At 45.2% G+C, this 26,631-nt stretch overlaps 1 protein-coding gene across 1 annotated transcript in view; it reads right to left on the bottom strand.

The window, feature by feature from the left end:
• The window catches only part of VAPA (VAMP associated protein A), a 38,291-nt gene extending 20,778 nt beyond the window's left edge, over window positions 1–17,513 (bottom strand). The window contains exons 1-2 of the mRNA XM_069957781.1: window positions 17,146–17,513; window positions 3,525–3,677 (exon numbers count right to left, since the gene is read on the bottom strand). Of these exons, the coding sequence (XP_069813882.1) occupies window positions 3,525–3,677; window positions 17,146–17,227 (235 nt within the window). The 5' untranslated portion in view covers window positions 17,228–17,513. The remainder of the gene's footprint in view (window positions 1–3,524; window positions 3,678–17,145) is intronic.
• Window positions 17,514–26,631: the final 9,118 nt, after the last annotated feature.

The following is a 26,631-nucleotide window of genomic DNA, read 5'->3' as shown; positions in this document are numbered from 1 at the left end:
TAATAAAAGTCTGAATCACCCCCCTTTTCCCAGGTTTTAAATAAAAGTAAATAAATAAATAAACAAACAAACAAACATGTTTGGTATTGCCGCGTGCGTAATCGCCCGAACTATTAATCACATTCCTGATCTCGCACGGTAAACTGCGTCAGCGCAAAAAAATCCCAAAGTGCAAAATTGCGCATTTTTGGTCGCATCAAATCCAGAAAAAAAATGTAATAAAAAGCGATCAAAAAGTCATATATGCGCAATCAAGGTACCGATAGAAAGAACACATCATGGCGCAAAAAATGACACCTGACACAGCCCCATAGACCCAAGAATAAAAGCGCTATAAGCCTGGGAATGGAGCGATTTTAAGGAACGTATATTTGTTAACACTGGTTTGAATTTTTTATAGGCCATCAGATACAATATAAGTTATACATGTTATATATCGTTTTAATCGTAACGACTTGTGGAACATGCATAACAAGTCAGTTTTACCCCAGGGCGAATGGCGTAAAAACACATAGTTCCCCCAAATAAAAGAAATGCGTTTTTTTTCAGGTTTCGTAGTGTACCAAATGCAAAAATTCAGCCTGTCATTGCAAAGTACAATTAGTGACGCAAAAAATAAGGGCTCATATGGGTTTCTAGGTGAAAAATGCAAGTGCTATGGCCTTTTAAACAGGAAAAACAGGAAAAAACGAAAACGCAAAAACGAAAATGGGCCCCGTCCTTAAGGGGTTAAAGCATCACTGAGCTATAAGCGCATAAAGTGAGACAGGTCAGATTTTGAAAAATTAGCCAGTCTTTTAGGTGCAAATAGGCTTAGTCTTGAAGGGGTTAATGCCTATATGCCCTGTTTGGGAATATGAGCAGCGGCTTTCACCACGTGACAATCCTTTTAACTATTTTACATGACAATTAACCCCTTAAAGACCGGACAACTTTAGATTTTTGCTTTTCCCTCCTTGTGCTTAAAAGGCCCTAGCAGTTGCATTTTTTCACCTAGAAACCCACATGGGCACTTATTTATTGTGCCACTAATTGTACTTTGCAATGACAGGCTGAATTTTTGCATAAAGTACACTGCAAAACCCGAAAAAAATTAAATGTGTGGTGAAATTGAAAAAAAAACCCACTTTATTTGGTGGGGTATTTTTTACGCCTGGGGTAAAGCGGTCTTGTTTTATTTGAAATATGTTAAAATACACTCCTAAAAACATGGGGGAGGAAAAAACACAATGAGATGCTAGGGTATATATTACATAGTACTAAAGTATGAGAAAATTAATATTATGTTCAAAATATAAACATGATTATAGACAGTAATATAGGCTGAACACTAATACATAGTAGTAAAATAGAAGGTAGGTATGGGGTGCGGGATAGAAATATTACAATAGCAGTGCCTTAAGTAACAGGTTGCTGAAGTGCAAGTGCAGACAATAATACTATGTTATGATAATAAATATATTGCACAATAAATCAACTCAAGGTAGGTAAATAGCCCTGCGAGTCCAACACCACAACCCAAATCACCCGTGCATCAAAATAGAGTCTGCCTCCCCGTTACCATGTGCGCCTCCAAAATTTTAAATTTGATTTTATTTCATGGTGTGAGTTATAGGTGTTCTTTGATTAATTATTCAGCTCCCACTTGGCAATTATTTAGATAAATTGTCTCCTTTTGGAAGTTGTAGGTGTATTAATTGTCTTGTTTTATTTGTTCCTCAAGTCATTACGTTTAATAAAACGATATGTAACTTGTATAACTTATTTTATTTAACGGCTTTAAAAAAAATTAAAACCTTTTTTAAAAAATATATATTCCTTAAAATCGCTCTATTCCCAGGCTTATAGCGCTTTTATCTTTTGGTCTATGGGGCTGTGTGAGGTGTCATTTTTTGCGCCATGATGTGTTCTTTCTATCGGTACCTGGACTGCGCATATGCCAATTTTTCATTGCTTTTTATTACAATTTTTCTGAATTTGATACAAACAAAAATGCGCAATTTTGCACATTGGATTTTTTTGGCGGTTATGCCATTTACCATGCGAGATCAGGAATTAAATAAATTAGTAGTTTAGGCAATTACGCACGCGGCGATACAAAACATGTTTATTTATTTATATTTATAAAATGGGAAAAGGGGGGGGGGTGATTCAAACTTATTAGGGGAGGGGGCTTTTTACTAATAATTAAACATTTTCTTTCTTTTTTTTTCACACATATACTAGAAGCCCCCCTGGGGGACTTCTAGTAAAACTACACTGATCTCTCATTGAGATCTATGAAGTATAGTTATACTGCATAGATCAATGGATCAATGAGATCAATGAGGCACTCTATTGCTTTAGGCTGCTGCAGCCGAAAACAATAGAGTGCCGAGTCAGGATTAGCTCCATTACGGCACAGACCCCCGGCCCAGGTCAGATGCGGGGGATCGCTCCTTTGCGACCACGTCACATGACTGCGGCTGCCTCTCATTACCCTTGGCTCCCTTGCAGCGGTCCTGCACATCAAACCCCTTCAGCGTCATGAACGTATATATACATTCCTACTGCACTGGGTATATGCAGTAGGAACGTATATGTACGTATTACTGACGCTAAAGGGTTAAGCAATTCATTTACTACAGAAGCTTTCTTACTACAGGTCTTTTATTGAGACTGCTGGATATAGCTGTGGCTCTGAAATCTGCAATCTCCTTCTCCATTCCATGTAGCTTTCAGCCAGCCTGCAAAGAGCTGCCAGCAGAGGTGCTCCACTGGATCGGCTAGTCCATGATGCTTCTCTTATATACGGCTGTTTTGGCACTTACATCCAGACAATGTTAAAGAAAGACTTTTCTACTGACATTATCAAATGACAGCGGAGGAATCACAAGACTCTTTGCACTGCCTCCAACTTAAAGCAAGTAATTTCTAAAGTGCAGAAAGACTAAGAGCAAAAAGCACAACAAAAGGTTATTGTAGGGCACAGAATAAGAAAGAATGCCTTAAAAAACGCCTGGAGCCCGCATGTTGTTCTGCAATATCGTATATACTCAATATACATTTTACACGAATGTCACTGGCGGTGTTTCAGCCACCAGTCTAAAGGGTGCAGGGGCCTCAAGCCCCCACTGACAGAATGAGTGGGAGTAGCCCATTTTCCGAATTATAAATATCATGCTAAGGAGGGCTCTATTTTATTTGAAGCAGAGGAAAACAGTACAGGGCAGAGCACAGTGTGCAAGCAGGTCACCATACAGACACAGCTTCATACAGACACAGCTTGATGGATATACCCGATAGCACCCATAAATTTGATTCCATTTGAAGATATGCATACCTGGGGTATAGGGGTGAACAGAATCAGATCCCAACTAAGTGAAACTTTTGACATGACTCTTGCTAATGACAGGTACTCTTTAAAAAGCCTAATCAGATTCTATTGCACAAAATATTTTTGGTAGAAAAGAGAAATCACATCTAAGTTGCACAACCAAACACCTGCACATAATGCATATCTACACCCTCATTATAATGCATACCTGAAACAGTTACCGTGGATCCAGGATCAATAGTGCCACTATTTGGCCTTACACAGTAGCGTCGTGGTGCTGTAGTTTTAACTTTAAAACATACTTTCTTGTCAGATGGATTCCGCAGTTTGAGGTTTGTGGTGACAACATCTGTAAATGGACCTAAAAGTATAAAAACAGTGGTTAAATTCACATGCATGACATCCTCACATGTCATTTTTTTTTTAACATTTTTTCTTTTTTAAAGTGACTACCAATAATAGGCTACCGCATGACTTTGATCACAGTTAATTTAATCAGTCCGAAAAGAAAATAAAGGTTAAATATAGTTTCTGTTTAGTATTCTTGTGGCATAACCAAGTTACTGGGTAAGAGAACAGAGATGCACTTTTTCTTTTCTCCTAGTGATCCGATTGTGGTTATTTTAAGAGAATTCTAAAGGCAAATCTAGAAGTTCAATCTGTAGCATACTGCCCAGGCAAAGAATGTATTTATGGAACATGTGAATATAGCCTGAAAAATCAGACAAACTGAGGAACAGAAATGTGGTGAAAAATGGTCATAATTTATACCGCAGCCACATAAACCACAGGAAACCTATTGTAATCCTGCCTATGATAAGAGGAAGAGGAGAAAATCCTTTGGCAGCATACTCACCCTACGCTGATCCCCCGCCCCCCCCCCCCCCCCCCCCCCCTCCCTACTGCTCTCCTTTTCTTCCTGGATCAATTATTTATTTAAATCCACAGCAAAATTCGCACAAATTGCAGCAGATTTGATTGCCGTAGTAAAGCCACCCTTAGCAGCATCAAGCTTCTGGCCTCATTCAAACGTTCAGTGATTTTTCAGGTACACCATTTGCACTCCGTGATCCATGAAAAATGGTCGGTAATTGCATCGGTAGAGCATCCACAAAAATGTTGAACCAATTTGAAAAAAAAAAAAAACACCTAAATTTGATCCGTAGATCAAATATAACACCTGTGACTTCCGCAAAAAACACAGATCCCATAGACTTCTATTGGTAACGAATACCGCAATCATGATCCGCACTAGGACATGTCCTATTTTTTTGTGGTATGGCTTGTGGATCCACAATAAAACTAAGACTGTGTGAATAGCCCAATAGAAATCAATAGGCTATAAATTAATCCGTGATTGTGGATCCGCAAACATGGACAACTTTGTGGGACATGTAAATAAGGTCTGTCTACAGCAGCTCCTTCCCGATTCCCTTCCACAGCAGCAGCTTTAAATCGATGACAAAGCAGATTTGGCACTAAAGGATGTACTCAGAAAAGTCAGCAATACCAGTAATACCAATAATTGGGCTTCTTTTAAGGTGGTAATTAGGGAATAGAAAAACATGTACTCTCGCAGAAACAGCACTTCCTCCTAAGGTTGTGTATCATAATTCAGCTTCATTCACTTCACTAGAACTGAGCACACCCTAACTGACAACAAGAGTGCTGCTTTTCTGGAAGAAAGTGGCAATTTTTTTCTAAGGGTGCCTTGACACACATCGGATCCGCAGCAGATTTGATGCGGTGTTCAGTTATTTAGATATAATCTGCTGCGGATCTGCAGCAGAAAATATGCTGCGATACGGTGTGTGTGAAGCTACCCTAAGCCTGGATAACCCCTTTAATGGGTGCTGATCAATGCTCCGATCGTTTAAAAGAAACCAACAAAACACAGTAATCACTGAACTCAAGGAGAACAGTGAAAAAAACTCCAATGAAATACTCAAGAGTCTCCGCTAATGCCCCCCCAAAAAATTTAAATATGTAAAACAAGAGTCCGTGGAGTCTCGGTTGCGAGTCTCAAAACACGGGATAGCCAGATATCTCTAGCCTGTTACCACGGGGTGCCTCCATGATGGGGAGAGCACCACACCACCCTGATAAATAGCCCCTAAAGTCCCACTCGGTTGTGAGTATTGGAACACAAACAGGGAAATACCAGGGTGGGCCCTTTAAAAGAACTCTTAAATAGACACAAAGATAGTGAGGGGGAAAAAGCAGGAGTTTCTGCAAGACAATACAAGAAACAAATGGAATGGCAGCACAAATGTTCTGTTACAGTCACAGCAGGTAGTTCCTGCAACAACTTAAAAAGGAAACAAGTTAGTTTTCTTCATATTGTCTCTAAATATAACCTAGCATAACACACCTAGCTTCTTGGCAACCAGATCATAGCTACACTGCAGAAATGCCACATAGAAATCTGTGCTGGTCAGTGTAAGGGTCCTATTAGACAAAATCATTTTTAATTATAAACAGTCGCAAACGAGATCGTTTACTGGTAACCTGAAATCGTTCACCATATTACACAGAACGATAGTCGATATTTAGAATCGTTACTATGATAGTTTACTCCATCTGACCCCAGCAAATGTTTGAACGATGTGAAATTACACTGAACGATTTTGGTGTCAGCACCAAACGAACGATTTCTCCTTGGTTGTTTGATCGTTGCCTGTATTTAGACAATACAGATTATTGTTTATATTCGGATGATATAATGATAATTTGCATGATAATCGTCCCGTGTAATAGGGCCCTAACCTAGTATAACCTAGTATACATTGAAATATACAGGTAGTACTGCAGCAAAGAGCTAGTCTCATTGACTAGAGTGGATGGCTTCTAACACTTCTGTTATTTTGTCCATCCCTGATCCACATAACAGTAACAGAATCTGTCAATTTAATACACTCTACTGCATGTGAAACCCGGCTTCATGTTCAATACTCTGTACCTGTACGAATGGGATGAACACATACCTGAAGGAAGAGGATTCCTACCTAATGTAACAGAATATCCATCTGTGGCTTCAATGTTCTATGATTCAGCACATAGGGACAATGGAAGCTCTGACAGTCGCCTGGTTTTTCACTTTCTCTAATAACAGACATAGTTATTCTGTACACGCAGCATTTATACTAAACACTATTACAGAATGGCCGGTAAAAGTTGATACTTTATGATATAGAGAGAATGGCTTTTTACTCCATAAACATATTCCCCGTTTAATAACAGAGGATGGCTGTGGGTCATCACATGATGTTGTATCTCGCAGCCCTCAACCCATTCTATACTCACAGGATGCATTTATTTGCTATATACATGTGTTTAATCTAGCACATAAAACTGTAGTGCACATTAACCTGATTCAATGCATTAGCTATGGATGTGATGAAATTACAACAATTATCCTAGCATCCAAATATGCAGAAAATCAAAGTACACTTCTAAAAAGGTAGCCTTCACATTACACTCAGTTCTACATAGCGTAAGGACTTTCCTATATACTGCCAATTTGGCACCACCAACTGAGGCATATCCATAGACGAGGCTACACGAGAAAGCGGAAGCAAGCAAAACACTAGGAGGAGAGGCCAGGAGTAAAATCTACATTTTGTATGGGTAAGAAGTTGTTTTTTTATTTGGTAAAATGCTTTTTTGTGTAAAATACTTGTGTAAAGACCCCTTTAGGGTGGGTTCACAAGTACCAGATTGCAGCAGATTTCACGGTGCAAGTTCTGCAGCAATTCCCAGTATTGTCATTTTGTAACAGTTTACAATCTTGTAGCGGATCTTTCATCCCGCTGCGAGTATGTAAAGCCCTGGTTCCCCTTAACCCCCCGCTGCCTGTTTAATACTTTACCAGTCTGCGCTCCGGCCTGCTTCTGTGGCTCCTGGATCCCTGACATCCTGCTTAGGCAATCAGTGGCTGCAGAGGGACAGTGCACTGATTGGCTGAGCGGGACATTAGGAGCCGGGAGCCTCACATGCAGCCGCGTCACTGAGCAGGTAATGTATGCTCTCTGGAGCAAGCTGCAGGGGGGTTAACGCACATACAGCGGGATGTCAATCCCGCAGCGAGTATGTGCTCTCATAGGGATGAATGGCACTGAATCCGCAGCGGATTTCGCTGCAAATCTGCAGCGTGATTCGGTACGTGTGAAGGCACCCTTAACCCCTTAACGACATAGGGCGTATATTTACGCCCTGATGGCGTTAAGGACGTTCAGAGCAGGGCCGCGCGGCGCGGCTTATAGCCCGGGACCGCCGGTATTAGCGGGCACGGTCCGATCGCCGTGCCCGCTAATACAGTAATCAAACATGACAGCTGCATCCGATTACCGGACGCAGCACTTCCCTGGTGTCTAGTGGAGGAGATCGCTCCTCCGGGATGTTATCCCGGAGGAGCGATCTCCATTTCTGAAGCCGGCCGGGGACCGCTCCAAGATGGCGCCGTCCCCGGCTCGGCACTCGTTTACTTCCGGCTGCAGCAGCCAGAAGTAAACGAGTGCCTCTCTCATGGATCTCTGCAGCATATCTATGCTGCAGAGATCTCTATGAGAGATCAAAGCACTTATACTAGAAGTCCCCTAGGGGGGCTTCTAGTATAAGTGTAAAAGTTAAAAAAAAAATGTTGTTAATAGTAAAAAGCCCCCTCCCCTAATAAAAGTCTAAATCACCCCCCTTTTCCCAGGTTATAAATAAAAGTAAATAAATAAATAAACAAACATATTTGCTATCGCCACGTGCGTAATCGCCTGAACTATTAATCACATTCCTGATCTCGCACGGTAAATGGCGTCAGCGCAACAAAATCTCAAAGTGCAAAATTGCACATTTTTGGTCGCATCAAATCCAGAAAAATTAAAATAATAATAAAAAGTGATCAAAAAGTCGTATATGCGCAATCAAGGTACCGATAGAAAGAACACATCATGGCGCAAAAAATAACACTTCACACAGCCCCATTGACCAAAGGATAAAAGCGCTATAAGCCTGGGAAGGGAGCGGTTTTAAGTGACGTATATTTGTTGACAATGGTTTGAATTTTTTACAGGCCATCAGATACAATATAAGTTATACATGTTACATATCGTTTTAATCGTAACGACTTGAGGAACATATATAACAAGTCAGTTTTACCCCAGGGCAAATAGCGTAAAAACACATTTCCCCCAAATAAACAAAATACGTGTTTATTTTCAATTTCACCATACATTTATTTTTTTACTGGATTCACAGTGTATTTTATGCAAAAATTCAGCCTGTCATTGCAAAGTACAATTAGTGACGCAAAAAATAAGGGGTCATGTGGGTTTCTAGGTGGAAAAATGCAAGTGCTATGGCCTTTTAAGCACAAGGAGGAAAAAACGAAAATGCAAAAATCGAAATTGGCTCTGTCCTTAAGGGGTTAAGGAACAGACAGACTTAAGTAATGTCTGGTTTGTAGGTTTTTTTTATTCTGATTTCATTAAGGCAATTTCTGGAAGAACTTACACACAAACATAATACTGTTCAAGTTAAGCAGGATGTACATATTGATGTAGCTAGAAAGTGGAAAGTACATTTCTATGACAAGACTGCACCTGAAATCAAATAGATCAATAGACCCAGTGAAAGGGGGGTTCCGACAAGTTTGATACACCGTTTGATTTAAAGGGGTTATCCAGCGCTACAAAAACATGGCCACTTTTCCCCCTACTGTTGTCTCCAGTTCAGGTGCGGTTTGCAATTAAGCTCCATTTACTTCAATGGAACTGAGTTTCAAAACCCCACCCAATCTGGAGACAACAGTAGGGGGAAAGTGGCCATGTTTTTGTAGCGCTGGATAACCCTTTAAGGGATACGCCAGTGAAATGTTTTTTTTTTCTTTTTTCTTTTAAATGAAACTGGTGTCAGGACATTATATAGATTTGTAGACTACGTACTTCTTTTTGTAAACCTCATGTCTTCCTGTACTTATCAGCTGCTGTATGTCCTGTTAGAACTCATTCATTCCTCAGTGTGACCATACCCTGACACAGTGCTCTCTGCTGCCACATCAGTCTGTGACAGGAATTGTCCAGAGCAGAAAAGGGTTTTCTAAGGGGATTTGCTGCTCTGGACAGTTCCTGTCAGGGACAGAGGTGGAAGAAGAAAGTACTGTGTCAGGCTGGAATGAACACATCACTTCCTACGGGACATACAGCAGCTGATAAGTACTGGAAGGCTTGAGAAATGGCTGTAGTCTTCTCTTTTGTTCATCAGCTTGTATCCCATGTGATTGAAATATATTATATCCTGTGTGTGCCGCGGTGATTTCATCACTGGGGAGACAGTTTTCTGACATGTGTGACAGTCTGCACCGGTCGAGCACAACGTGGACCAGCCATTATAGTCCTTTGTGAATAAAAATGGAGAAGGAGATTATCTATGTGCCAAACTACGTGAGTAGTGCCAAGATACTGTTTCCTGTTACAGAGAATAAGAGCATTTTTCTAGGTTATGGAGGCACAGACAGATAAATGAAAAGGACCAAGTGCCTTTGTGCCCTAACAGTTATCTGAAGCCCCTTTTACACAGGGGGATGTTGAGAGCAAGCGAGCACCTATCAGGTCAGCGCTCCCTCGCTCCTCGTTTACCGCAGGTAAGAGCTGGCGGGGCTGCCTGTGTGATCTTCAAATAGTCCGGGCAGCCCATAGGAGACAGCGGCGGTCTGCTGCCACTGCTCCTATTACACAGATTGTTAACCGACTGATTGTTGGCGTTTCAGCCTGTTGAAAGACAACGATCAGCTGACATTGTGCACGTTGGCTGATCGTTGTTTCCTATTACACAAATCGATCAGCCATAACAGTTAGTACTGTCCGAATACGGACGATAATCGCTTTGGTGTAATAGGACCTTCACAGTGTCAGCAGTTGGGATCATGAATTGTAGCTAACAGATTCATGCTGAATCGCCACAGCGCCCTAAATCCAGCAGAGTATTTGGGGCCTGTAACATTTGGAAAGCTCCCCGAATAGAAGAAAAAGGTTCACATTCTGTCTGGGCACTAAAGCTCTTTCTCGATGGATCTCCTCTATCTCACAATAATCAGTCCGCATTATCTTTTTTAAAGGAACCAGTCATCACTAGAGATGAGCGAACCTCGAGCATGCTCGAGTCCAACCGAACCCGAACTTTCAGCATTCAGTGGTGGCTGCTGAAGTTGGATAAAGATAGTAATTGGCTGTATCCATGTTTTCCAGACAACCTTAGAGCTTTATCCAAGTTCAGCAGCCCCAGCTAATCAAATGCCGAACGTTCGGATGGACTCGAACCCGTTTCGCTCATCTCTAGTCATCACCATCATGCTGCATGAGCCGGGAATCAGCTCTTAGGCAGCTCTCCATGTTCTTACAGATGGGTTAATCTAGGTCAGCAGGGCAGGCAGAAGTCACTAGAGACTGCCCCAATGACTTGTGACTGACACAGCATGTAGGTGATGACTGGTTCCCTACAAAGTGTACCCGTCATCAGAGCCGCAGCCGGATCAGTGGTGAATTCCACTCTGCCAGGAGAAGTTAGGGTCTTCATGGTTACACCCACACAAGACCATAATGCATGCAGGTACACATTCATTCAAATGACCATTAGTTATCACCATGTAGAATCCTGATGGTCAAGGTAAATTGAGGTTTTATGTGAAAGGTACAGTATGCCTCATTGACCTTGCAGCTAATAGTGTCAGCAGTTTGGAACATGGATTGCAGCTGACACATTTACTTTAATGGTGGCCACACAATTTCAATTAGCGGCTGAGTTCTCTCTTCTGAAATCACACATGGGTTCTCTACAGAGAGGGGAGGGGCCAGCTGCCCGATAGGAGGCCGCTATACACCTAAGGCCTCATGCACACAGCAGGTTTTTTGGCAATCCTCTGAATCACATGAGCTGTTGTCCACAAGCTTTCCACAAAGAAAAAAAAAAAAAAAACAATAGGGCAGGCAGAATAACAAGCAGAATCCACCAGGTAGACTCCGCTCTTAAATTTGGCCTGTTTTACTTTTAAAGTGTATGTCCTATATTTTTACTGATCCAGATCTGGGGGGGGAAATAGGATTCATGCATTGGCTCAGACTACAATGGGTCAGCAAACACGGAGTGAAAAGGCAGATAGGTGCTTGAGGTCTTAGAGCAGGGATGGGGATACTTTGGCCCTCCAACTGTTGCTAAACTACAATTCTCATCATATTTGGGAACTGTAGTTTTGCAACAGCTGAAGGGCCAAAGGTTCCCCATCCCTGTCTTAGAGAGTCGGCAGTGGGTTCAGTCATCCCAAAGACTGGTCTCGGGAGTGAAAGTCCACTCAGCCAATTACGGGACAGCGCCACGGCCAGTGATTGTCTCGGGAGTGACAGCCTGCACGACCAATCTCCGGAAGTAGTGGAGCTGCAGTCAGCAGGGGACAGCAAAGAGGCCACATCGGGACGCCAGGGGAGCGTGGAGAGGTAAGCATAATATGTTTGCCAACAGGCCAGCAATATATAATAACTTTTTAAACACTGGATAACCCCTTTAACTCACAGGTGGGACACAGTTTCCACAGGGGATCCAGGAAACATTAGGAATACACGAAAATGTTATACTGTTATAATAACCTATTCACATATACTTTGTATCCTCACTTCTTATGCAGTATTTACAGATGTAAACCAGCCTAAAGCCATATAGTAAACTTATCTACATGATACAATGCAAACATAAAGCAAAGACTATTTTATGGCTTTTATAGAAGATATACTCTAAGCAGGAACCTAGAACTACTATCCAAGCTGTAGAATAGGATGGATAGGGATGGTAAACAGGCTGTAACGTAAAACTAACCTGACTACCGTACTACTGCAATAGTATCAGCTCTCATATAAGGACTGTTACCCCACACATATAGGGAGGAAAATGTCTCTGCCAATTTTGGCAACAAACTAGGATTGCAAGGAAGCATTTTACAGAGAACTAATTTTAGCCACAAGGCAACCTTCTCAATTTGCAGCAATGCTATGTGTAAGGCTGAGATGCACTGAAGCTATTGCAGGGCTTCTACCAGGCCAGAGTGAATAATACACTGTATGTAAGCTATTACATGTGCCTGGTTGATTATAAGCACTAATAAGACCAGACATCAACACGAATGTCACTTACATAAATCCTGTGACACTTCTGTCACTGCCAGACAGGCAAACACTGTACCAGTGCCACTCTGTATCCTGCCTGCCAATCTAATGGAAGAGAAAAAGGCACACAGAAGAATCACAGCAAGCTGCTGAACAGGAACACAATAAGGATATGTTCACACACAAGGTATTCATTCTTCATTTATATGGTAAATACAAAAAAAATGTCTACAAAGTGACTGCATTTACTAAAGTCCCTATACACACAGGCAGGAGCACGCCATATAATATAAAAAAATATATATATTTATTTTTTTTCCTCTTTAAGGGTGCCTTCACACCTACCGTATCGCAGTAGAAAATCCGCTGCGGATCCGCAGCAGATTTAACTAAATGAATGAACACAGCATTAAATCCGCACTTACAAATCTGCTGCGGATCCGCAGCGGATTTGACAGTGCATATTTAATGCTGTGTTCATTCATTTAGTTAAATCTGCTGCGGATTTGCTGCGGATCCGCAGCGGATTTTCTACTGCGATACGGTAGGTGTGAAGGCACCCTAAAATAAAGTCAATTAAATGAATTCTTTTAAAGTAAGTAACATGCATTTGTTGTATAGTGAAAAGCTCTAATGTCTTTTTAATCTACTGCCTGATTCAATTTCAGGTTCTCAAGACCTCTGCTTGATGTCTGACTAGAAAGACTTGTTATCCTAAGTTACAAAGGCTACACGTCTATTCTGATAATACGCTGTTCACACAGGAGCGCAGTTTATTAAAGGGGCCGCCTGCTGATTTGGACAACTCCTCCATCTGATAAGCTTCTCCAGCATCATTATAACCCTTCGTAGCCAATATCTCGGCCTCCGCAGCTCCAGCTCGTCTTGTAACTTTCTGTGGGCAAGCCCCATAGTGACCAGGACGCAGCTGTAATTCCCAGGAGTGCATTGCAGTCTAGCCCTTAGTAACTACAGCTCTGTTCTACAGTCTCCCTCCACTGACCAGTATAGAAAGCCGTCCCTCCCCCCAGCTACAGAGATCCTACTAATACATAGTACCACGGGATCTGATTTCCCTGAATCTCATTCTCTATTGTCCCCATCATTTTATCCTTCATTTACGAAGGTATCAATCTGACTGGTGAGAAGGAAAGCGAAACAAGAAACAGCAGGGGGCGCTGCAGCTGACATTGAAAGATATAACTAAACCAAGCTGTTTTTTAATCAATTTTTGTGGATAAAAAAATTTAGTATACATACTGTTGAACTACACAATGTTATTTGTGAAAAAAATCCTTTAAAAAACTGCTAGGTGCTCAGGGAATATTCTGACCTACAGCCCCAGTCGTTCTGTACTCCTGTATACAGGCTAATGGCACGTTGCCCACAATGGTCAGTCACTTCCTATAAAGTAATCAGAAAAATATGCAGCTGAACAGAATGAAAATACACACATAAACAGAGTGTATGCATCTCAAACACGTCTGTAATTAGTGTACAGTATGGCAGGCAAACAGCAGCAGCTAGAGATGGACGTTGATCATTAAATGGTTATATGTGTGCCGTCAGGGAACAAAGGGCACGGACACGGCAATACACAGCGGGAAGACGGGCTGTACAGCACACAGATGTAGTACTCTCAGGCTTCTGGAGATTAGGGGTAATAATAGCACCCTCAAGCACTTTCTCTGTATTAAAAAAAGAAAATGCAAATATACACCAACTTTTTGTCGACATTTCCCCCAGGAAAGCTCCTTTATCTGCTAAGAGATGTGAAGTCAAAGCACTGACTTCTTGGATAAACTAATGGGTAGAGAGGCACTGGTCACATGAACCTCATTGTGACATGTGATGTAAATCCTGTAAGCACTTAATGTAGGCAGAGGGTTTTTTTAATATACAAAAGAAATTTTCTGTAGCTTTAGGGCCATTCCATCCAAACTGAACCTTTTCGTAACATCAGTAACACCTAGTTAAACATTTTTTTTTAACAGCTAATTGAAAAAAATGCAATTTAACCACAAAAGTTATAAGTATACGTTAAGACTCTTAATGTATATTTATAACTTTAGTGTTTAAATTGCAGTTTTACTAGGTTTAACTAGGTGTTACAGGTGTTCCGAAAAGGTTCAATTTGGATGGAATGGCCCTTTAATAAACTCTTCTAGGCCTCCTTGTACATTTTACAGTGGCCATGCATTACAGCCACAAATCCTCCGCCCCCGCAGGTCTTATGACCTAAACCAACAGAATCCTAGGAAGAAACCTTATACCTCTATATGTATTACCGTCTCTTATATAGTGCCAACATAGTCTACGTCACTACACACAGATCAGCAGCACTCATATCAGTCTCTGACCCCAATGGGGCTCTCATCCATCCCTCAGATAGGCCAAATTCATAGGAAGACCATTCACCAACCAGTTTTTTTGTCATATGAGAGGAGAATCCACACAAGAAGCACAAGCTCCTGATCAGTGACAGCTTTGCCTGCAGAACACAAGATGAAGCTATGTACAGACTGGCTCCGCAGGTGGAGCTACATTTCAACACATGAAGGTATTCGCAGAATACTCCATAGTACGGCCATTCCAAACCAGCTGGTGTATGCTGCTAGTAGACAGTGTTACATCTGAGTGGTAAGCCGCATTCACACACAGAATTAGATACTAGTATGACGAAAATAAGGACCAGATATTACATGTGAACCTAACCTAAGGGCTCTATCACACCAGCAGATTATCTGACAGATTTTGGCAGCCAAAACCAGGAACAAACTATAAACAGGGAACCGGTCACAGAGAAAAGACTTAGCTGTCTCCTCTCTTCAAATCCATTCCTGGCTTTGGCTGCAGAAATCTGTCAGGTAAATCTGTTGGTGTAATAGGGCCCTAAGGCAATGTGAACAATGGTCTGATATATATATATATATATATATATATATATATATATATATATATATATATATATATAAATAAAACACATACATTGAATAAAGGGATAGAAGTAAACATTCCCTGAGGAAGAACATTATTCAATCACTTTAAGACATGGATTATCCTAAGGGAAGAAAATCATTACCATAAGTTAAGCATAAGGGTAAAGACAAGTAGTGACGCCGCCTGCCGCTGAAGGATGCGCCAACACGCAATTCTGCGGACAGCTGTGTAGTCGTAACATTAAATTACAAAAAACCCATCATCTAGACTTTGGCGCAGTTATAGATGGCCGCTACCTGTGTCCTTACACTATAGATTTTTTTTTCCCGATATAAACCTCTCAAGATAAAAGACTGATAGATTCCAACACAAAAAAGCAAAAAAGACAGAAACAAGTCTACAAGCATATCTCCCAGAATAACCCTGGCTTATAATGGAGCGTTCACAGTGTGGTCATGAGGCACGTCTTGTGCCCACCTCCTCTCACATGGTAGGCCATCACACAAACATAAGTCCTTCAGCCACAGCAACGTGCTAGTACTCAGATACCACAGCGGCTTACTTACATTATACGGGTGTATACACTGCAGATATGGCCCCTATAACATGCTCCTTACATCTGGCAAAGTTAGTAACAATCAAAATTCTAAAGAAACATGAAGAAAGTGTGAAAAAGCCTAAGAAAGCCTGGGTTTATATTATGGTTGTGCTATTGGTGGAGCGTACTCCATTGACTGTTGATGTATTAGTGCCGCACACAGCACAATTGTACCGTGAACATCTCAGAGGTGACACTAAGAAACAAAGTGAAATATACCGGTACGGCATAATGCCACCTGATCTTTACTCAGCAACATATTACTCCATGTCAGCCGAACAAGACTGCTCTATATCTATCCTTCCTCCTGTACCCTGGCACCACATCACCCGCTGGAGAGGTATAAGTGCTCCGGTGATGCCAGGCCATTCATACAACCCACACATCTGACTGCAGTTACTTCATTCCAGATAGAAGCAAAGCGGCAGGAACTTTCATAGACATCAACAAAGAAGGCCAAACCTCAGGTGCCAGAGGCACATAGCTGGGGATTTGTTCAGCCTTGTCAGGTCGCATTGTTTGCGTGGAGGGCGCCCGGCGATGCGCGGAGGGTGGAGGGCGCCCGGCGATGCGCGGAGGGTGGAGGGCGCCCGGAGATGTGCGGAGGGCGCCCGGCGATGCACGGAGGGTGGAGAGCGCCTGGCGATGCGCGGAGGGTGTCCAGCGATGCACGGAGGGTGGAGAGCGCCCGGAGATGCGCGGAGGGCGCCCGGCGATGCACGGAGGGTGGAGAGCGCCTGGCGATGCGCGGAGGGTGTCCGGCGATGCGCAGAGGGTTAAGGGCGCAAGCGATGCGTGGCACCCATCAGCCCTGTCACCTGGGGCACATGCCATGGCTACAATGGCAGCTGGATGAGGTGTCCCTGCAGCTGTGCTGCCAGCAATGACACCAGCACATAGGACAGCTCTGCTGGGGATGTCCCACTTCTTGCAGAACTAGAGCTCCCAGCATGCTGAGCCTTCTCCCCGTGCATGCTGGGAGTAGTTGTGCACAGGTAGAGCAGCAGGGATGTGGGGGTGCAGACATGTGATCCGGCCCCCACCGTGTAATGTATCCGGGCAGCTCCATGCTCCACTACCCCGCGCCTGTCCTCCCCGTACGCCGGCTGCAGTGCGGACTCCCAGCCTCCCCCAGCCTCCGCCAGCCTCACCTTTGAATTTGAGCTCGTGCGGCGGGTCGAGGACCAGGACCTGCTCGTGCTTCGACATGTTGGCCCCTCCGGCTGCACACATCCACCTCACGGCTGGGACACGGGAGACGAGATGCGGGAAGAGGCCTCCGGTTTGGGCTAGTGGAGCGGGGCCCGGCAGAAAGCGCCACCAGGCCGGGTGGGGGACTGAGACACCGAGGAAGGAGGGGGTGCGCTGGGCAGCGAAGGCAGCAGGGTCGGTGCTCGCCGCTCCACCCCCTGCGCTCCAGGTCACCGCTGACTCAACACAGTTGCGGCAACCGCACAATGGTAGCACAGTGCACGTCAGCGCCGGTAGTGACAGGGAGCACGTGACGTCAACACGCAGATCCGAGCCTTACTGCCCACCTGTAGCCACGCCCTCCTTATGAGTAACCACGCCCAGGTGGACACGTCACATATTTTGTCCTCTTTTTTTGTTTTTTTTGTTTAATGAAATATGAAACTTTATTGAATACTATGAATCGCACATCTGGGACTGGTGTGGCGTACGCGACTAGACGCTGCACCGTGCTTATAGCGGCAGATGTGCACGGAGGTTTCCTGCTGCCTGAGGCGACAGAGACACACGCACACACGTCAATGCTTAGGGTTATGCAGGGCCGAACTGGGACTGAAATTCAGCCCTGGTGTTCCAGAGTATACAGGCCCACTGGCTGCTGAAGAAATGACCAGGTGTCAGTTTTTATTTTAACTAGGGATGGTCCAAACCAAACTATCGGCAATGATTCCCGCACAGCGGGAGGACCGCCTGGAAAACTGGGATACAGCCCGGCTGTATCCCAGTTTTCCAGGCGGTCCTCCCTCTGTATCCACCCGCTGCACGGAGCGGGCAGACAGCGGGAATCTGATGCCGAGCGTTCAGGTTCATACGAATCTGAACCTCAGCAGTTTCGGACCATCCCTAATTTTAACCCCTAAAAATGATTGTCCACTAGAGATGAGCGAATATCGAGCATAAACTCGATCATTCGGCATTTGATTAGCGGTGGCTGCTGAAGTTGGATAAAGCCCTAAGGCTATGTGGAAAACTTGGATATAGTCATTGGCTGTATCCATGTTTTCCAGACAACCTTAGAGCTTTAACAGACACCGCTAATCAAATGCCGAACGTTCGGGTTCATGCTCGATATTCGCTCATCTCTACTCCTCTCCTAAAAGCTGTGCTGTCCTGCTCTGTGGTGAGTCTGTCCATAAGAAGGCTGAGATGGAGGAACATGTGACCTTCCCCACCCCCCAGTGTCCACCACTGAGCCTGTATATGTCTATGGAGGACAGTGGAGGCGGGGCATGCTAAGCTCTATTAAGCACACAAGGAGCTGAAGTCAGTATATACAGTGAGTACAGTTACAAATACAGTGGTGCCTTGGATTATGAGCATAATTAGTTCCGGGACCGTGCTTGTAATCCAAATCCACTCTTACTGTAGAGTTACTGTACAGTAATGGAGAGGATGGGAAACACAAGGGCTGATAGAGACTGCAGGGAGCAGGACAAATGTGGGCACATACATGCAGAGCTCTCTGTCTGGGGAAAGAGGGGTTACAGCTAAGGAGAGATTATGTCCAAGGTCCTGTCCCCTGATGTAAGCCCCAGCCTGAAGTGGATCTGCTATGATTTGGAAGGTGAAGGAGACTTCCTGGGTCAGAGTACAGTGCTGTAGACCCCACTATGCAGACCATGCCCCTCCTCCACTCCCGCTCCCACCCAGTACAGGGAGCTCTTAAACCAAGTCACAGTTTTGAAAAACTGAGCTCTTAAATCAAGGTACTCTTAACCCATAGCTGCACCAGGACGTTACTGAACGTCCTCGTGCCGCTATGGGAGTTCAGAGGGGGGTCGTGCGGCGACCCCCCTCTGAACTGCCACGATCCCGGGTGCCGCATGTAGCCCCCGATCGCCGTGCCCGCTAATTAAGTACTTAGAAGCAGCTGTCAAAGTTGACAGCTGCTTCTAGATACTTGCTCATCTCCATCCCTGGTGGTCTAGTGGGGGGGGAAGCAATCGTGCCGCGGGGGGGCGATCCCCGCATCTATCCCGGGCCGGGGTCTGCGCCGTAATGGCGCTGATCCCGGCTCGGCATTCTATTGCTTTCGGCTGCAGCAGCCAAAAGTAATAGAACACCGATCTCATGGATTCATGCAGTATAACTATACTGCATGGATCTCTATGAGAGATCAGAGTGCATATACTAGAAGTCCCCCAGGGGGGCTTCTAGTATATGTGTAAAGTAAAAGAAAAATTTTTTTTTAATAACACAAAATCCCCTCCCCTAATAAAAGTCTGAATCACCCCCCTTTCCCCATTTTATAAATAAAAATAAATAAACATGTTTGCTATTGCAGCGTGCGTAATCGCCCAAACTATTAATTAATCACATTCCTGATCTCACACGGTAAATGGCGTAAGCGCAAAAAAATCCCAAAGTGCAAAATTGCGCATTTTTGGTCGCATCAAATCCAGACAAATTGTAATAAAAAGCAATCAAAAAGTCGTATATGCGCAATCAAGGTACCGATAGAAAGATCACATCATGGCACAAAAAATGACACCTCACACAGACCCATAGACCAAAGGATAAAAGCGCTATAACCCTGGGAATGGAGCGATTTTAAGGAACATATATTTTCTTTAAAAGGTTTTAATTTTTTACAAGCCATCAAATCAAATAAAAGTTATACATGTTACATATCGTTGTAATCGTAACAACTTAAGGAACATATATAACAAGTCAGTTTTACCCCAAAACATTTTTTTTTCTATTTCACCACACATATAATTTTTTTCTGGTTTCCTGGCACATTTTAGGCAAAAATTACATCTGCCATAGCAAAGTTCAATTAGTTGCGCAAAAAATAAGGGCTCATTTGGGTCTCTATGTGGAAAAATGCAGGCGCTATGGCCTTATATACACGAGGAGGAAAAAACGAAAGCGCAAAAAATGAAAACTGGCTGTGTCCCCTAAGGGTTAAACCAAGGTACCACTGTACTGTACACTGAACTTGCTGAATTGCTGTATTCTGATCCTTATAACACTTTTAGTTTTTGGTCTATAGAGCCATTTGAGGCTTATTTGAAATTAGGAATTGGGATATATAAACTTTTTTACTTTTTACATTAATATATAGTCCCCCTTGGGACTGAATTGTGTGTGATGCATCTGCAAAAAATAGTCTAAGTTGGTGAAGTGTAAAGAGAAATATATAAAAAAAAAATAAAAATTAGCATGTACATATGTTTTCACCGCTTTGCTATGAATTTCCTAGTTATGACATTCTGGTGCATCCAATTTCCTTTAGAAGTCACATACTAAGTGAAATAAAGCCCACCTAAGTGCAATCTAAGGGCTTATTCACACGTCCCATAGATTAAGGTCCCAACGGACGGGGAAGCCCTGAAAAGGACTGATTCCTCGCTGCACGGCTTTGTCACTAAAGTGCTGCGGAGATTCAAAGAGTTTCCCCACTCTCGGCATGATATTGAAACATTATGCCAGGAGGCAGGGGCGGTCTTGGCATTTCTGGGGCCCCAAGCGAAGTTATGTCTGGGCCCCCCCCCCCTCAACACGTACTCCACAACAATAGACCTCTATGTGCTGCCCCCAGTAGTATATACCCCTTGTGCGCAGCCACCAGTAGTATATACTCCTTGTGTGCTTCCCCTCATTAGTATATATCCCTTGTGTGCTTCCCCCAGTAGTGTATAGACGCTTGTGTGTTCCCCTACTTATATATAGCCCCCCTGTGTGCTCCCCCAAAAGTATATAGACCCCCTGTGTGCTGTCCCAGTTGTATATAAACCCCCTGTGTGCTGCCCCCAGTCGTATATACCCCGTGTGCTGCCCTCAGTTACATATACCCCCTGTGTGCTCCCCCACTAGTATATAGACCCCTGTGTGCTCCCCCCACTTGTATATAGCTCCCCTGTGTGCTCCCTCAGTGGTATATAGCCCCCTGTGTGCTCCCCCACTTGGATATAGACCTCCTGTGTGTCCCCCCCACTTGGATATAGACCCCTGTGTGCTCCTCCAGTAGTATATAAACCCCCTGTGTGCTCCACCAGTATTATATAGATCCCTGTGTGCTCCCCCAGTAGTATATAGACCACTGTGTGCTCCTCCAGCAGTATATAGACCCCTTGTGTGCTGCCCCCAGTTATATATAGACCCCCTGTGTGCTGCCTCAGCAGTATATAGAGCCCCTGTGTGCCCCACCAGTAGTATATAGACTCCTGTGTGTTCCCTCAGTAGTATATAGACCCCCTGTGTGTCCCACCAGTAGTATATAGACCCCTGTTTGTTCCCATAGTAGTATATAGACCCCCTGTGTGTCCCACCAGTAGTATATAGACCCCTGTGTGCTACCCCAGTAGTTTATAGACCCCTGTGTGCCCCCCAGTTATATATAGACCCCCTGTGTGCTTCCTCAGCAGTATATAGACCCCCTGTGTGCCCCACCAGTAGTATATAGACTCCTGTGTGTTCTCTCATTAGTATATAGACCCCCTGTGTGCCCCACCAGTAGTATAAAGATCCCTGTGTGTTCCCCCAGTAGTATATAGGCCCCCTGTGTGCAACACCAGTAGTATATAGACCCCTGTGTGCTACCCCAATAGTATATAGACCCCCTGTGTGCCACCCCAGTAGTATATAGACCCCCTGTGTGCTCCCCCAAAAGTATATAGCCCCCCTATGTGCTCCCCCACTTGGATATAGACCTCCTGTGTGCTTCCCCAGTCTTATATAGACCCCATTCTGCTGTATTATATAGACCACTGTGTGCTCCTCCAGCAGTATATAGATCCCTCGTGTGCTGCCCCTTGTTATATATAGACCCCCTGTGTGCTCCCCCAGTTATATATAGACCCCCTGTGTGCTCTCCGTTATATTTAGGCCCCCTGGGTGCTGCCCCCAGTAGTATATAGACCCCCTGTGTGCCCCACCAATAGTATATAGACCCTCTGTGTGTTCCCCCAGTAGTATATAGACCCCCTGTGTGCCCCACCATTAGTATATAGACCTCTGTGTGCTCCTCCAGTAGTATATAGACCCAGTGTGCTGCCCCAGTAGTATATAGACCCCTGTGTGCCCCCCAGTTATATATAGCCCCCCTGTGTGCTGCCTCAGCAGTATATAGACCCCCTGTGCGCCCCACTAGTAGTATATAGACTCCTGTGTGTTCCCTCAGTAGTATATAGACCCCCTGTGTGTCCCACCAGTAGTATATAGACCCGTGTGTTCCCATAGTAGTATATAGACCCCCTGTGTGCCCCACCAGTAGTATATAGACCCCTGTGTGCTACCCCAGTAGTATATAGACCCCCTGTGTGCTGCCCCAGTAGTTTATAGACCCCCTGTGTGCTGCCTCAGCAGTATATAGACCCCCTGTGTGCCGCACCAGTAGTATATAGACTCCTATGTGTTCTCTCAGTAGTATATAGACCCCCTGTGTGCCCCACCAGTAGTATATAGACCCCTGTGTGTTCCCCCAGTAGTATATAGGACCCCTGTGTGCCCCACCAGTAGTATATAGACCCCTGTGTGCTACCCCAGTAGTATATAGACCCCCTGTGTGCCACCCCAGTAGTATATAGACCCCCTGTGTGCTTCCCCAGTAGTATATAGCCCCCCTATGTGCTCCCCCACTTGGATATAGACCTCCTGTGTGCTTCCCCAGTTTTATATAGACCCCATTCTGCTGACCCAAGTAGTATATAGACCCCCTGTGTGCTGACCCAAGTAGTATATAGAACCCTCTGTAAAGCCCCAGTAGTCTATAGCCCCCTGTGTGCTCCCCCAGTTATATATAGCCCCCCTGTGTCTTCCCCGTTATATAGCCCCACTGTGTGCTCCCCCCATTTATATAGACCCCCGCTGTGCGCTCCCCCAGTTACACAGGCCCTTGTGTGCTTCCCCTCCCATATAGTATATAACACAATAAAACAAACACTTATATTCACCTGGGTCCGGGCGTCTCCTCTTCTCTTCACTCTTGTGGCTGCAAGGGTTTTCCCTGCAGTCACAAGAGGCCGCGCTCCCCTTGTCCTGGCGCCGATGCTCCAGTGATGTCACTGGAGCACCGACACCACAAGGATAGAGCGGACACTTGTGACCGCAGGGAAAACACTTCCTGCGGCCACAAGAGTGACTGACAGGAAGGGAGCCAATGGCTCCCACCCTGTCAGTGCTGCTGCTGCATGTAACTGTGAGCGCTCATTACGAGTGCTCATAGTTACAGTTCAGATCACAGCAGCGAGCGGGGCAGCGGCCCTTTCTAGCGGTCTTGAGCACAAGAGAAGAGCGGGACGTGGAGGCCCTCCTGGATGTTGGGGGCCCCAAGCGATTGCTTGGGGTGCTTGGTGCCAAAGACCGCTACTGCCAGGAGGGAGGGGAAACAGTCAATTACAGGGCTTCCCTGTCTGTAGGGCCTGTAATAAGCCATGTGGTCTGTCAGTATTATCACCCTTTCTGAAAGGCCTCAGAGTCTGTACCATTACACAAGAGGCCCCACTAGCCAAACAACAACATGAAGACTAAGGGTACTATTACATGGCCCGATAATATCTGTAAACGAGCGCAGATCTACTAGATCGGCGCTTGTTTACTGGGCCTATTACACGGCCCGATTATCGTTTAACAAGGGTTGCATGGACATTGTTACCAATGTCCTTGCAGCCCTTGCTTAAACTGCATACATTACCTATGCATGGTCCAGGGCTCGTCTTGCGGTCTGCTTCTCTCCGGGTCCTACGTGCTGCAGCTTCAAAGCGGCCTGTCTTAGCTGACAGGCTGCTCAGCCAAACACTGGCCGCGGCGGTCCCGGACAGTGATTGGCTGAGCGGCCTGTCAGCTAAGACAGGCCGCTCTGAAGCTGCTGCGCCGTGACCAGGAGTGCAGCAGGAGCCCTGGACCATGGATAGGTAATGTATGCAGTTTGCAAATCACCAGCTGCGCACCGCTATTACACGTAGCAATGCACAGTCGGTGCCCGACAATTATAGGTCCAAACCTATATCAACGATCAGCCGATGATCGTTATGTTTATTACGCGGAACAATAATAGTCCGGATAGAGCCGATTGTCGTTCCGTGTAATAGGGCCCTAAGGAGATGACCAAACAGGTCAGATACAAAGTTATTGAGAAGTACAAGTCAGGGTTGGGTTAAAAAAAAAAAATCCAAATCTCTGATGAGCGCTCAGAGCACCATCAAGTCCATTATAATCAAATGGAAAGAACATGGTACCACAACAAACCTGTCAAGAGTGGTCCGCCAACAAAAACTTTAAGGCTGCCCAGACTGCCAGTCCGTATGGGCTGTCTGGGCTGTAAAATTAAATGCCGCATTATTAAAAACTAACAGGCAGCGCCACAGCCGCCCACCGCCTTGCTGCTTAATCATCTGCTGAAGGCTGCTGCTAGGCACTTCGCTGTCACAAAAGTCATTCAGTGATCACACATCATAGCACTGACTGTGCACAGCTCATGTAATGCTGTGCTGCGACGGCCAACAGCCCAATCCCATTAAATCACTCCAGGAAGAGGAGATCTGCTGCACAGCGTCTTCTTGATCAGGGCCGGCCCCCCAGCTATTTATGCAACTACTACTTGCCCCTCCAGCCATACACACAACTACTACTCACCCCAGCTATACACACAACTACTACTCCCCAGCCATACACACAACTACTACTCCCCCCAGCCATACACACAGCTACTACTACCCTCAGTCATACACACAACTACTACTACCCGCCAGCCGTACACACAATTACTACTCCCCCAGCCATACACACAACTACAGTCCCCCTGACAAGTACAGCCTCCCCAGCCCCTAGACAACTACAGCCCTCCAGACAACTACAGCCCCTCAGACAACTGCAGCTTTTACAGCCCCCAACACAACTACAACCCCCCTAGATAACTACAGCCTCCCCAGCGCCTCACGCAACTACAGTCTTCCCAGCCCCCATACAACTACAGCCTCCCCATCCCCCCACACAACTACAGGCCCCCCAGACAACTACAGACCCTCAGACAACTACAGCCCCACCCCAGCCCCTCTGACAACTACAGCCTCTGCAGCCCCCACACAACTACAGCCTCCCCAGCCCCACAGACAACTATACCCCCAGACAATTACAGCCCCCCAGACAACTACAGCCTCTGCAGACCTCCATACAACCACAGCCTCCCCAGCCCCCCAGACACCAACCCCCCCCCAAACAATTACAGCCCCCCAGACAACTACAGCCTCTGCAGCCCCCCATACAAACACAGCCTTCCCAGACCCTCAGACAAAAACAGCCCCGCTCCAGCCCCTCTGACAAGTACAGCCTCCCCAGCCCCTTAGACAGCTACAGCCTCCCCAGCCCCCCAGACAACTACAGCCCCCCAGCCCCTCAGACAACTACAGCCACCCCAGACAACTACAGTCTCCCCATACCCTCACACAACTACAGCCTCCACCCAGCCCCCCACACAACTATAGACCCCCAGACAACAACAGCCTCCCCAGCCCCCCAGACAACTACAGCCCCACCAGACTAGACTTCCCAGCCCCCAGACAACTACAGCCCCGCCCCCCACCCAACTACAGCCTCCCTAGCCCCCCAGACAACTACAGACCCTCAGACAACTACAACCCCTCAGGCAACTACAGCCTCCCCAGCCCCCCAAACAACTACAGCCCCTCAGACAACTGCAGTCCCCGCCAGAGTGTTGGTCGTGGCATGACATCACCCGGACCACATATCCCCTTACCGATTGGCTGGACTTGTGGTCCGGTTGATGTCTGCTACTGCGCCGCACAGGAGAATGGAGGAGAGCGGCCAGGGGCGCCCCGGCATACAGTTGCACACCTAACTTATTAATAGAAGTTAGATGTGCTGTCTGTCTGCAGGAGCCCCCCACCATGGTAGGAGGGCGGGTGGCCAGCTAGGGGGGACATTATATATTTGCCTGTGTATATGTGACGGTATGTATATACTTTTGTGTACAGCATGTGTGTGTGTCTCTGTATGGGTATGTGACTTATGGTATGTATATATGTGTCTTTATGTCTCTAGATATGAAACTAAATGTATGTGTACTTGTGTGTATATATTGTGTATATATTTATAGTGCTCTGGAATTAAGGGTGCTTTATAAATAAATAATAATAATTTACATCTCTATGTGAATATGTGTCTGTATATAGGAGACCCCCGGACGAAGGCTGCCTATGAGAGTTACTAATATGCTGGATCCCAAAATTGTGTGGGGTATTGGATGTTTATGGACAGTTTAACCCCTTCGTGCTGCAGCTAGTTTGGGCCTTAATGACCAGGCTAATTTTTCAAAATCTGACCTGTCTCACTTTATGCTCTTATAGCTCAGTGATGCTTTAACGTATGCTAGCGATTCTGAGATTGTTTTTTCGTGACATATGGCACTTTATGTTAGTGGCAAA

The sequence above is a fragment of the Dendropsophus ebraccatus genome, chromosome 2 (assembly GCF_027789765.1).
Source record: "Dendropsophus ebraccatus isolate aDenEbr1 chromosome 2, aDenEbr1.pat, whole genome shotgun sequence".
In the NCBI taxonomy this organism is placed as follows: domain Eukaryota; kingdom Metazoa; phylum Chordata; class Amphibia; order Anura; family Hylidae; genus Dendropsophus; species Dendropsophus ebraccatus.
The sequence above is the reverse complement of the archived record's forward strand: the minus strand, read 5'-3'. Positions and strand labels throughout refer to the sequence as shown.